Raw genomic sequence first — 12,506 nt, 5'->3', positions numbered from 1 at the left:
CTGTCTTTTGCACCCCCTACTAACTCAGATCCCGTGCATGGCATGGCAGAGGTGACCTGCACCAAACCCTTGTGACACTGGCATGATTATCCCCATTAACAAGCCACGACAGCCAGCCCGGGCACACGCATCAGCGTGGCAGGGCCAGGGGGAGGCCTTGCTGGCAGCATGAAACCAGAAGGGGACTGTCCCCTCCCCCCTGCCCTTCTTATGCCCTCCTCCTTCCTCAGCCCTGCTCCCTCAAGCCCCCTCCCTCTCCCTACCGTTCCTCCTTGCACCTTTCATGGTGTTAGGATGAGCATGCTCATCTTTGTTGAGCTCAGGAAGTGGACAGGGGTCCAGATGAAGGTTACTGTTTGGGTCTGAGATCACCTCTGATGGGTTTGGGGTGTGACAAGAATGCCAGCTGGCCCAGCAGCGGGGCTCTGGGCAGGCGGGTGGGGTTTGAGGGTGGAGGTGATGGTTTCTGCCTGTTGTCTTTCTCTCTCTCACTTTGGGAGCAGACTGTGGCCACCCAGGTAGGTGCAGAGGGGACCTCATGCCTCTTCTCTGGCCACATAGTTAGGAGCTAGCAAAGCTCTTGGCACAGGGGCCTCTGTTGGGCCCATAATCGGACCTCGGCCACCGCAGGAGGGCTGAGCAAATCTGGACCTGCGTGGTGAGTAGCCCCAGCTGCCTGGGGAGTGTGTGCCGTTGCATGTTCCAGAAACAGGCCCAGTGTGCACCAGGCCTGGAGACTGGAGTGCCGGGCGTCTTGTGGGGGTGGGAGGGAGGAGCGGTGGTGAAGGAGGTTGACGGGCAGGCCTCACCAGGCCAGAACTCGGGGCTCTCCTTCGGACAGCACTGGCTACCAGTGCCCTGCGGGTGGGGGAAGGTGGGAAGTGGGTGCACCTGGTCGTGGCCTGTGTGGGCCTGTGGCCTGTGTGCCGGGCAGCGTCCAGGCTGGGCAGCCTGTTGTTCAGAGTAACCAGATACTTATCTTGAGTTTTCACCTTTTCTTGTGGTGGCCGTGATGTCATACTCAGCGTGTCATTTATTGCTAACCTTAACCTTTTTTTTTTCCTCCAGGAGAATAGAGGTTTGTATTGTGTTTTTAAAACTCTTTGTCAGTAATTCTCCCATGGGCCAGGGGGCTGACCTCTTTCTCTGTCAATGGGGCTAAAGCCGTCCTGGCTGGATTGGAGTGGGAGATCCAGTGAGGTGAGGACACCGTTGTCTGCCGCGCAGGAAGCAGGGGCCACCACTGTGCTGGCAGCCCCTCTAGCGTGTGCGTGCGTGTGTGTGTGTCTGAATGCACGTGTGTGCGCGTACACGCGTGCTCACCTTAGTGTGCGTCTGCGTCCCCACTGCAGGGCAGGCTGTTTGGTGGCAAACTCCATTTGGCCTTACCCCGTGAGCTCGTCCCATTTGCCCCTTCGCCTTCTGTGGCCAGGGGGAAAGGGTGGTGGTCTTTGAAAGTCCTGGGCTATAGGGACACGGGGCCATCCGTCCATCCCTCATCCACCCAGGGGGAGTCCCTACCAAGTACGGACAGGGATTTGCCCTTGACGTCCTGCCTTCGGGCCCCCAAGGGCGGCCCCCAGGTGACCTTGCCAGGGCCCCCCCATCATGACTCAGACTCCATCCCAGGGTTGCCCATTTCAGGGGACTTGGGAGCCCCAGGAAGGATGTCATCTGGGAACAGAGGGGATTTTAGGGACCAAGGGCCGCTGGAGATTATGTCTTATTGTTCTGGAAACTCCCCATTTGATGACGGGAAGATGGACAGCCTTGACCTCAGGTCATCCAACCACACCCAGTTCACTAAGGGGGACACTGGAGTTCCTGCAGTTGTGGCCCTGGCCTTGAACCCGGCACCCTTTCTCAGGGCTGCTCTCAGAGTGCTGGGTGGACAGACAGACAGACTTGGAGGCGTGAGTGGAGTAACCCTGGAGGAGAGGGCAAAGACCACCAGGGAGGGGCCTTGGTCTTGGCTTGGTCCCCAACTCCTCTGCAGCCCTTTTTGGGCCTTAACTTCCCAAGTTATCCTGAATAGGTGACACAGGAAGTCCACAGATGGGCAGTGGAGGATGGGGACTCTGTGTGCAGGCGGTGCCTGGCACTTTCTTCGCAACTCACAGCGGCCTTTATGGGTTTGAGTGACAGATGAGGAAACTAAGCCTGGGAGGAGTCTTCCTGAAGCCAGTTGATGGGGTGGGGCCATCTGTAACTTCCTTAAGAGACAGGGAGAAGCCCAGGGGTGCGGCCAAGCCCCTGCCTGTGAACCTGGGATCCTGACCATGATCTCTTGGTGCAGCCAGCAGGGGTAGAGTCCTCAGACAGGTGGTGGTAGGCAACAGTCAGGCACCCCTGGTGACTGTGAGGCATCATGAGCCTGGTTTGGGGCTGGGGAGGGCGTGGAGGGCACGAGGCCTTGGGCTCCTGGGGGTGTGGCTCTGGGCAGGGCTCCCTGTCTGTGCCAGGGGTCCCCGGTGTTCCCGCCAGTGGTCAGGCTGTCCGAGTGCTGTCCTCCTCCCTTCCACATGGAAGGTGAGATAAGGGCCACCCTGGAGGGGTGGGCTTGTGAGGGAGATGGGGGTCTCTCCAGTCCAGGGTAGTCACCCCTGGCAGAGCTCCTGATCTTTGAACCTGAGACCTGCTGGGTGGTCTCATGGTGCTGCCTTCAGGGGCAGATTCCCAGGCAGGGCAGAGAGGGCAGGCCTGGGGTCCCTGGTACGTGAGGGCCCACGTGCACCGAGGCTCAGTATGACCCCTCTCCCAGCTGAAGTTCAAGGTCACAGCCAGAGCTGTCTACACTCTGCCTCCTTGCAGAGTTCCCATGTGCGGAGGGGCATTGGGCCGAGTGTGCCCCAGGAGGGCAGAGGCCGCTCCAGGATGGGTGTGACCCCTGGCCAGGCAGAGGGGTCAGTGTGTGCGGACTGTGGAGGGCCTGAACCTAGAGCGAGAGGGTGCCACCTCCCCTGCTTCCCTGACTCCCATGGGCCCTGGGCCCTCCCCCCTCCCCAGGGCGATGAATCCTCAGGACAGCCATTTTGCCACTTTTAGGACAGTATGACCTTCTGAAGTGGGGCCCAGGCCTTTCCCACTGTGGGGGGGTGGGGGTAGGGACTGCTAGAGGCCAGGGCTTGCAGACCCTCCAGACGGGGGCACAGACCACACCTGTGCACCCCTCATTTCTCAGGTGACAAGAAGTCTCAGGCCAGAGGCAGGATTTGGATTTCTGGGCTCCCTTTTCTGGAACCCTCAGGAAGAGGAAGCTCCCAGTCCCCTCTTCCTGCCCCATATACCCATGTGCACCTGCACCCCCCTTGAGCAGAAAGAAGGGCCAGAGTCCTGAAGGGGACCCCTCCGGGACAGAGGGCCAGAGGCCTGCTGCCTGTGTGCCCACCCCCACCCCTCCCGCCCACTCCACATGCCCCTCCCCCACCTGGTCCCTTTCTCTTGCCCCCACCCCTGTCCACCCAGCCCCACCTATTAGAACAAACCACAAAGTCAGGTAATCTTTTATTTTGTTTTATTTTGGGGTGGAAAAAGGTTAAGGCTTGAGAAAGTCCTTGGGGAGGGGAAAGGTCTCCTCCCCGTGCAAAGCAGTGGTCTGGTCGGAGCCCTCCCGGTGGCTGGCACAGTCAGCTCTCCCCTGCCCTCCCTTACGGCCTCTGGGCTCCTGCCCAAACAGCAGTCATTGTTGGGAGGGGAGGGGCCCCACTGAGCGCAGCCGCCCCCTCCCGTGTTCTCTGAGTCTCCGGAGCCATCAAGGTGTGCAAGTCCGGTAAGCGGTTCTGGTACGTCGGACGCTCCGTGGAGCAGCCTTGTCCAGGTGAGACCAGAGCTCAGGGACAGATGAACTCAGCATCCATAGCACGGGACCAGATGGTGGGGGTGGCTTGCTTGTGGCGGGGAGGGCTGAGGGAGGCACTGCATGTGGGGGGCTGGAGGTAGGGCTGGGGGTGGGGACTGCGGTGGGGGAGGGGGCCTGGGGAGCAGGAGCTCCGGTGCTGGAGGTAGAAGTCAGTGGAACACCCGAGGTCAGTGTCCCAGGATGGCACAGGGGCCTCGCCCCGCTCCAGGGAGGGGGGTCTCTGGCACCCACTTGCTTGGCTGCGTCCGCTGTGCCTGCTTCTCCATCTGGCCTTGGGTCATGGGGTCATTTTCCGCTCGTCCCTGCCTTCTCCTCTCATTGATCTCATTCCTGGCCTCGGGCCTGGGGCCTGGAGGATTAAGACGGGATCGTGTAGCCCTGAGCTGGCTCTGGGCCTCTGATGACTGGGTAGTCCGTTAGTTAGCACAGATGACATTGCTGGTTGCCGGGTTGAAGAAACTGCGGCCCTTCACAAGCGGGCTCTCCTTGGGTGGGAGCAGCAGGACGGCGCGCTGGGTCTGAGCGAAGCTGGCCGAGGCACAGGGAGGGCAGGAAGCTTTGAGAGGTGCTGGGGCCAGGGAAGGAGAGGCCTCCTGGCTGGCGAGGAGGAGGCGTTTTTAGTCAAGGTCGTTGTCTTCGGCGTCTTCATCCAGTTCCTCCAGCTGTGCCTCTTCCCTGTGCTGTTCCCAGGCGGGCAGGGGCAGGGCCTGCGTGCAGATCAGCGTCAGGAACCGGCTCAGGGCCCCGGTCGCCTCCTCCCGGCTGAGCAGGTGCAGCCGGCCGTCAGCGCTGCAGATGTAGAGCAGGCGGCTGTTGAGGAAGTCGAGGACTTCGGGGTCCATCAGGTTGCGTGGGCGGGATGGAAGGGCAATGGCTGTGTCACTGGGCAGGGCCTCCTGCACGTCGTTGTCCTGCGCGTCCTGCGAGGTGTCTTGCAGGCCGTCATGCAGGCCACACTGACGGTAACGTTGCAGGTCGTCTTGCAGGGCTTCTCGCAAGACGACATCCTCATCGCCAACGACGTGCAGCTCCAAGTACCGGTTCTCACGTGGGGCAGCATAGCTGCCCCCTTGAGGGGTGACTCTGACACCAAAAATCTCACACAGTGTCAGCCAGAAGCCGGGGGTGAACTGCAGGGCTCGCTGGGTCTCAGGGAGCAGTGCATTTCGCTGGCAGCGGGTAGGGCCCAGGAACAGCTCGGCCAGCTCCCGGGCCGGGACAGCGTTCGCGCCCACGACAGGGGGCATCCGGGTGAGCAGCTGAGCGATGGCTGTCGCAATGCCGCTGCCCGAGAGGAGGGACGAGTCCAGGAAGAGTCGCAGGGAACTCCGTGGTTGGGGCCGAGCCACCTGCATGGTGGGTGCCGGCGGCAGGGACAGGCACTGCCTCACCCTCAGCAGCACGAGGAGCGCTGCCAGGGCTAGCACGTTCTTCCAGTACAGGAGGCCGTGGAAGAAATGCAGGATGACGGCCCGGATCTGGGCCATGCTGAAGTGGGCGAGGAAGCTGTTGAGTATTTGGTCGATGGGTACCATAGCCAGTAGCTCCTGCAGGAGGGTCTGCTCACTTGGCTCGTCCTCATTCTCCTCCTCCTCCCCGGATTCTGTTGACTGGCCCCCGGGGGAGCCCCTCATGGCCAAGAGCAGGCATGGTCTAGTGCTCCTCCGGAAGGCTCTCCGCCTGCAGTGTCCCACTGGCGGCAGAGGTCGGCCACCATCTTGCTCTGGCAGCTCCATGACGTCAAAGTTGAAGTGCGAGAAGAAGAAGACCCAATGCCCGGGGAGAAGTACGGTGAGCCTGTCATTATTCAGAGAGGCAAGATCCTCTGTGTTAAGAAGGATCATGATGGGCTCCTCGGTGTTCTCCAGGTAGCGGCACCACACCATGAAGGCAGCCCGGATTGGAAGAATCTTCATCTCCAGCTGAGAGTATTCCATCTCGGTCTGGGAGATGGCTCGAGAGTAGAAAGCGCAGGAGACTCTCTTGCCCGTCTGGTCATCTATCTGGATCAGGGAGGCATACAGAGCCGTCCTGGAGATGCCTGCTTCCAAGTAGAAGGGGTTCTGGGGCTTGGGGTGGTATAGAAGGGGCGCCTTGCGGAAAGCCCGCTTCAGGCATTCGAAGGCCTCCTGCTCCTCGTCTCCCCAGTAGAACTCCTGGCTGCCCAGCAGCTGCCGCACCAGGGGCTCTGCGATGATGGCGAAGCGCTCCACGAAGTGCCGGTAGGGGAAGATGAGCGCGATTAGGGTCTGCAGGGCCTTCTTAGAGCTAGGGATGGGGTACCCTGTTATGATGTCTATGATGCTCTTGTTTATTTTCACCCCTTTGGGGGTCATGACAAACCCCAGGAATTCCGCGGTCTGCCGGTGGAACTGGCTCTTGTCCAGGGAGCAGTAGACTTTGTGATGTCGGAAGCGGATCAGGACCTGGCGGACATGTCGGAGGTGTTCCTCCTGATACATTGAGTAGACCAGGACTTCCTGACCGTATGAGAGCACACACAAACCTAGAATGTCCTTGAGGATAAAGTGAATCACGCTCTGAGGGATGATAGGGTCTGGGGATAGTGCAAAGGGCCGGTAACTCTTCGTATCTTCAAGCTCCAAACCAAACGCTGCTTTCCATACCTCTTCTGTTCGGTTTGCGCTCGTGGTTTCCTCCACGATGGTCCCACGCAGCTCCAGTCTTGTGAACCATGTAGCTCCGTGTAACTGGTCAAACAGTTCCGGAATCATCTGTATGTGGTCCTGTTTGTTGGTCAGCATGTGCTGCAGTTCGCAGCGGTCATCCTCTGGCCTGGCGCTTTCTTGCATCCTGGCACCCACAGGTTCCCAAGGCGCGGTGGAGGAACATTCGTAGAAGGTCTCGCTATGATCACTGTCTCCAGCCTGCTGAAGCTCAGAGGGCTCTGATTCAGAAAGATCATCGGATCCGTCTGAGCTTGGCTGGTCGGAAGTCTCCTCATCTACTTGCTTCGGGTTAAACACGTCGGCCAGGTCTGAATACGGGTGTGGCAGTCCGGGTAGCAGGCTCATGCTGTGTCTCTCCAGGGCAATGCATGGGGGCGGTGGGCGGAAGCAGTTCTTCAGGCAGTAGGGAGAGTGGAAGGTGCAGCGGCCTTTGATCCAGTCGACTTCAGGGGCATGGACTCGGAGCCAGCGGATGCCTAGGACCACAGAGAAGTTAGGTGAAGGTACGATGTCAAATTCGATGGACTCCTGGTGGTTCTGGTGAATGCACACCAGGGGTTCGGTGTAGAGCCAGACGGGCTCGTCGCCGATCAGCGAGCCATCCACAGACTGGATTGACTGTGGGTAAGGCTTCTCGTAAAGCTCAACGTAGTGCTCTTGGGCAAACCTCTCATCCATGAAGTTGCCGTCTGCTCCTGAGTCGACCAGGGCCTGGACTGCGACACTGTGGTAGGGGTTCACCCTCACCATGAGCAGCAGGAAGAGATGGGCGCGATTGATGGCCGGGTGGACTTCGCTGGGCAGCCAGCTGCTGACCATCCACCTCTCTGGAGCAGGTGAGTCGATCCAGGTCAGGTTCCGTGGGCGGGCCTCAAGGGGCAGCCTGAGAATGGCTCTTCTCTCTGCCACTTTTTCTTCTATTTGCAGGACAAGCACAATCAGACTATCCAGGGAATCCGGCTGAGGGACCCGAAATAGATAGTGCCTGATTTCCTCCTTGAGCCCTTGGCACAGGTGGGCCTGCAGGACTTCATCTGGCCAGCCCAGGGTGGGTACCAGGCTCCGAAACTCATTGATGTACTCGATGGCGGAGCGATTCCCCTGCCTGATATTGAACATGGCCTCTTCTGCCACACGTAGCGTCTGCCGGTACTCGAACACCTCTGACATGGCCTCCAGGAAGGCCGGGAAGTCTCCCAACAGGGGGCTGTTCTCCCGCAGCAGAGCTTTGGCCCACTCTAAGGCCAAGCCAGAGAGGTGGCTGATGACATACCCAACTCTTAGGTGGTCGCTATAGAACATTCTTGGGTAGCTTTGTAAGGTCAGTTGGCAGAGCACGATGAACTCATGGAATTCTCTGCGATCGCCAGAGAAGTTTTTGGGGGTGGGCAGTCGGCCTGCGTCGATCCCTCTTACCAAGATCTCCTCTGCCACCCTCTGTTGCTCCTGAAGGTCTTGCATGCGGAAGTACAGCGAGATGATGGACCTCATCGTGGCCATGATTTCCGCGGGGGAGCGCTCAGTCTGGCTGTGATCTTCTTCAAGATTCTCCTCCCCTCTCGGGTTGTTCAGGTCAGTATCAGCCTCCTGTTCCTGCTGGGCTCCAGATGGGTTTACTGATGCTTCTTTCATCCCATCAGATGCTTCGCTGAGTGGATCCTCCACTGCCTGGTGTGAACCATTGCATGACTCCTCCATGTCTTGGAGTAGGTCATTGGGTGGATCCTCTATTTCCTTACGTGGGCCACTGGATGGCTCCTCCATGTCTTGGAGTAGATCAGTGGGCAGCTCTTCCCCCTCCTGCAGTGAGCCCCTGGGCGGCTCCTCTCTTCCCGGGGCTGGGTGTCTGCCTGGCCCCGCCGCTTCCTGCACCCCACTGCCAGATGTCTCCACGGTGGTGTTGGATGAGCCCTCGGAGGACTCCATTTGTTTTGATGATGGATTCTTACGCTCCATCATCGTCTCAAATGAGTCTTCAGAGGGTTCTATCATTTCGTCGGTTGGAAGGGAGTGTTTTCTGAAGACTGGTAAGGTTGTGATGCGTCCAGTCAGCGACTGGGACGGTGGCGATCAGAACCTGGTGGGGGCAGGGAGGGGCGGGGAGGAAAGGCAGCAGTTTAGGGTCTCAAGAGGTGTCAGGGTCAAGTCCTCAAGGAACTCCAAGTCAGATGCCCAACTAAGCAGGACAGAGAGAAACTGGGGAAAGCCTTCTTGTGTCCAACCCAGCCTCCTCAGTGGGTCACTTGGGGTGCCCCCAGGGAGGGAATATCTGTCCATCCTCAACCTGCCTCCCAGGCTTAGTCTGTCTGCCTGGCTTGTCTGCTCCCTCTGTGGATGTGAGAAATTCACAGCCCATAAATTTGTGGAGTGACCGTCCCAGAGCGGCTGCCGTGGCAGCAGACACCTGGCAGGGTGTGCAGGCTGCCCCATTTCACCCTGGCAGCCGTGCCTGCTCCAACCTCCTTCCCTGCTTCGGTCACTCGAAAATCACAGAGGTCACGTCCCAGCGCCATCCAAAGCCACCCCTGGCAGGTTCAGCACTTTGGAGCCAGCCCAGCCTCCATGGCTGTGGAGGTGGGAATCTCCAGCACACATGCCCACTGTTACAGAAGGTCAGTGAGGGAGGAGAAATGGGGCACGTGGCCACTATCCTGCCAGTCAGGTCAGCAGCCCCAAATAGCTCTTATTTACTTCCCCAGGGTCAAAGCTGAGATTTTAGGGGTGTGTGTAGAGGTCTGAGTTCTGGTATCTACTTTTTATTTTTTTCCCATCAAATTTATAAAATACCCACTATGTGTCAGATACTTGCACATTTGTTACTTGATTCCAACTCAGCCTTTTTGTGGATTTCTCTTTCTCGATTTGATCTCCTTCCAGTGACTGCTGTGTTCTCCCCAGCCCTGAGCTGTTGAGGAGATCCTCACACAACCACCCCCTCCTCCTAAAACCTTCCCTGTCCCAGGATTGGCCCTTTGTGAGGCATCTGTAACGTCACACCTCTGGCCTCAATTCCACCTGTGCAAACGTATTTGCACACCTGTGCAATTTCGTCTACCCAAGACCCCTTCTCTACTCAAATGGGGCTGGTCTCCTCATTCTGGCAACTGACCCTTCTATCTGTGGTGGGTTGGTTCTGCCCCAACACAGAGGTGTATCTATCTAGTAGAGTTGGGACATTGCGGGGGTGGGGGGGAGGTGGGGGTGGGAGGAGGGCATGAGATATCTTTGAGATGTGATTGTCCTGGAGCGGACTTTTGAAAACCCAGTGATGGGTGGTTTTAGTGGACTGAGACTGAATTTAAAGAAATGTCTTCAATGGGGTTATTTCCACATTTTTTCTCTGCTGGGCCAGAGAAAATTGAGCTTTGATTATCCAATAGATCAGGTGTATAGTTACTGCTCTTTATAAATTTAACACCTCTTTTGTGACTTCTCAGTTTTCTTCTTAGCCACTGGGCCGATCTATTACCAAAACATGCATTCCCTCATTCTCTTCATTGGCTAAAGTCCAAACTTTCCAACAGAATACAAAATTCAGATCTGCTGTTTCTCAAAATTAACCACATTCTTGTTAGCGTGACACTTAAATTTGATCATGTAGTCCCTCTGATTAAAGCCTTTCACTGTTTATTTACTGTCTGCAATATAAAATCCAAACCTTTTAGCATAAACATACCTGACATGTAAACTCACTAAAACCATTCTCTGGCTAAAATATAAAGGCTTTACCATAATATAAAATTCTTATTATGTTGTTCCTGAAGGTAGAGGAATAATTTTAGCATGGTATACAAATTAGGTAAAGTTATCATCATCATCATCACAGCAACATATACATAGTACATTGCATAAATTAACTCATTTGTTCTTCATAAAAGTCCTCTAGGGTATGTATTATTATTGCAAAATTACAAATCTCTAATATAAAATTCTAATTGAAATACAAAATCTAACTAAGTAATTCATCTGCAGACTCATTTATCAGAAATAAAAATCTCAGCATGTCTCTCACTTACAACCCTTTGTTGGGTAAAATTTAAATTTTTTAGTAAGATGATTTAAAAACTAGATTATATACCTTCTTAATATAAAGTCTATACTTCTAAACGTATTTATAAATTTGATCACGTAAATGATTAAATCCTTTAACTTTCCTGCCTTCAACCTAAAATGTAATATCCTGGTCATATTGTAAAAACCTTAATTCTCCTTAATATCAAAGTTTAAATTTTTAGCAAGATGAATAAAAGCTATCCCATAATTTCTCTAGTTAAAACGTTCAAAGTTTTCTTTTTATTGCCTATAATATGAAGTCCCAACCACTTAGCCTAAAATAAAAATTTTCTCCATGTAATTTATTTGCCAAACTGATCGATACAAAACCCAAAATCTCACCAGGCCACTCCTAAAACCCTTTAGTGGCTTAATTCCAAATCTTTTAGCATGATATAAGAACTTTGACCATGTCAATCTTCAAAATAAAAGGTCACATTTCCTTGCAAGACTTTGCTCTTGTAAGTTCTTATTAGTTCTGCTTAAAGCTTTATAATATCTCCTGGCCACCTATGAGATAAGGTCTAAACTTTTAGCATAAAATAATACATTTCACCGTATAATTTCTCTGCCGACTGCTCTACCCAGTGCAAAAATTCCACCATGTCACACTCTTAAAATCTCTTGATGGCTCAAATCCAAATTCCTTACCATGGCATAAAAATGTGATTCTGTCATTCCTCAAAATAGTGTCCAAACTTCTTAGCATGCTGTGTAAATTTAATCATATAACTGCTCTTTGTAAGACCTGCCCTGTCTACAAATGATCCAGTTCCTTAGCATCAAGTGCAGACTGGGGGCCCTGATGCCAAAGGGGCGTCCTGCTGAGATGTGGTCAATGCTTACTCATTATCTGGTGCGCCAGATCCAGACACTTTAACATAAAATATATTTTACCATCTAATTCGTCTAGAGACAAAACTCTCATCAATTCACTCCTTAAAACACTTTACTGGCTAAAATCCAAAGGCCTCTCACATGAGGATTCAACCATGAGATCCTCCACCTGCTCTACATGGAACATTCTAGAACACTCGAATGCCTTCACTTCTGACATAAAATCACATCTCCTTAGCATGTTATAAAAATCTGATCATATTATCTTTTCCATAAAGACCCACTTTTTAAACTATGCCAAAATGCATAAGTTTGAACATGTAACTTCTCAACTTGAAACTTTTCAAAGTTTCTTCATTGCCTGTAACATCTTTTCTCAACTACTTAATATAAAGTATAGCATTTTACCATGTAATTTATCTTCAGGCTGGTCTATAAAACCCCCCAAATATCACCCTGTCACTGCTTTAAGTCCTCTGTTGGCTTAAATCCAAACTTATTAGCATGACATAAAAATTTGGTCATGTCATCCCTTAAAATAAAATTCACACTTTCTAGCACAATATATAAAATTTGATCTTGTGACTCCGCCTTAAAGTCTTACGATGTCTCTTAATTGGATATGGAATCAAAGTCCAAATTCTTTGCACAAAATGTGAATTTTATTTTGTAATTCCACTGCATACTGTTTATCAAACATGCAAAAAAACCTCACCAGGTCACTCTGTTAGAACTTTTTATTGGCTAAATCAAATTCCCAGGCATGTGCAAAAATTTAACTATGTCAGAGCCTCAAAATAACCCCCAAATTTCTTTGCCATATTCATGACATTGATCCTGTAACTCTTCCGATTAAAATCTTTCAACTTTGGTGTCAACATTAATCAAGTCTCCTTGCACACTCTGCAAGTGGGACTTCGGCATTCTCTCACATAGGAAGTCGAAATGTTCGAGTATCACCCTGAAATTTGTGGCCGTTACTTTCCTATTTACAATTTTCAACGTTTCCGTGTTGCTTGTAATATGAGTCCAAAGCTGTTAGCCATAAAATAGACTTTATCATGTTT

General features: G+C 53.4%; 1 protein-coding gene across 1 annotated transcript; it reads right to left on the bottom strand.

Moving 5' to 3' along the window:
• Nucleotides 1-4,427: 4,427 nt before the first annotated feature.
• RTL1 (retrotransposon Gag like 1) lies at nt 4,428-8,593 on the bottom strand. Its single transcript, XM_045554434.1, has one exon. The coding sequence runs from the start codon at nt 8,539-8,541 to the stop codon at nt 4,477-4,479; it is 4,065 nt and encodes a 1,354-aa protein (XP_045410390.1). The 5' UTR covers nt 8,542-8,593; the 3' UTR covers nt 4,428-4,476.
• Between the last annotated feature and the right edge of the window lie 3,913 nt (nt 8,594-12,506).

This window comes from Lemur catta, chromosome 1 (genome assembly GCF_020740605.2).
Source record: "Lemur catta isolate mLemCat1 chromosome 1, mLemCat1.pri, whole genome shotgun sequence".
Taxonomy (NCBI): Eukaryota; Metazoa; Chordata; class Mammalia; order Primates; family Lemuridae; genus Lemur; species Lemur catta.
Note: the sequence above shows the minus strand (reverse complement) of the source record. Positions and strands in the feature narration are given on the sequence as shown.

Coding starts and splice junctions, on each gene's coding strand:
- RTL1 (XM_045554434.1), bottom strand. CDS start 8,541: ATGATAGAACCCTCTGAAGACTCATTTGAGACGATGATGGAGCGTAAG.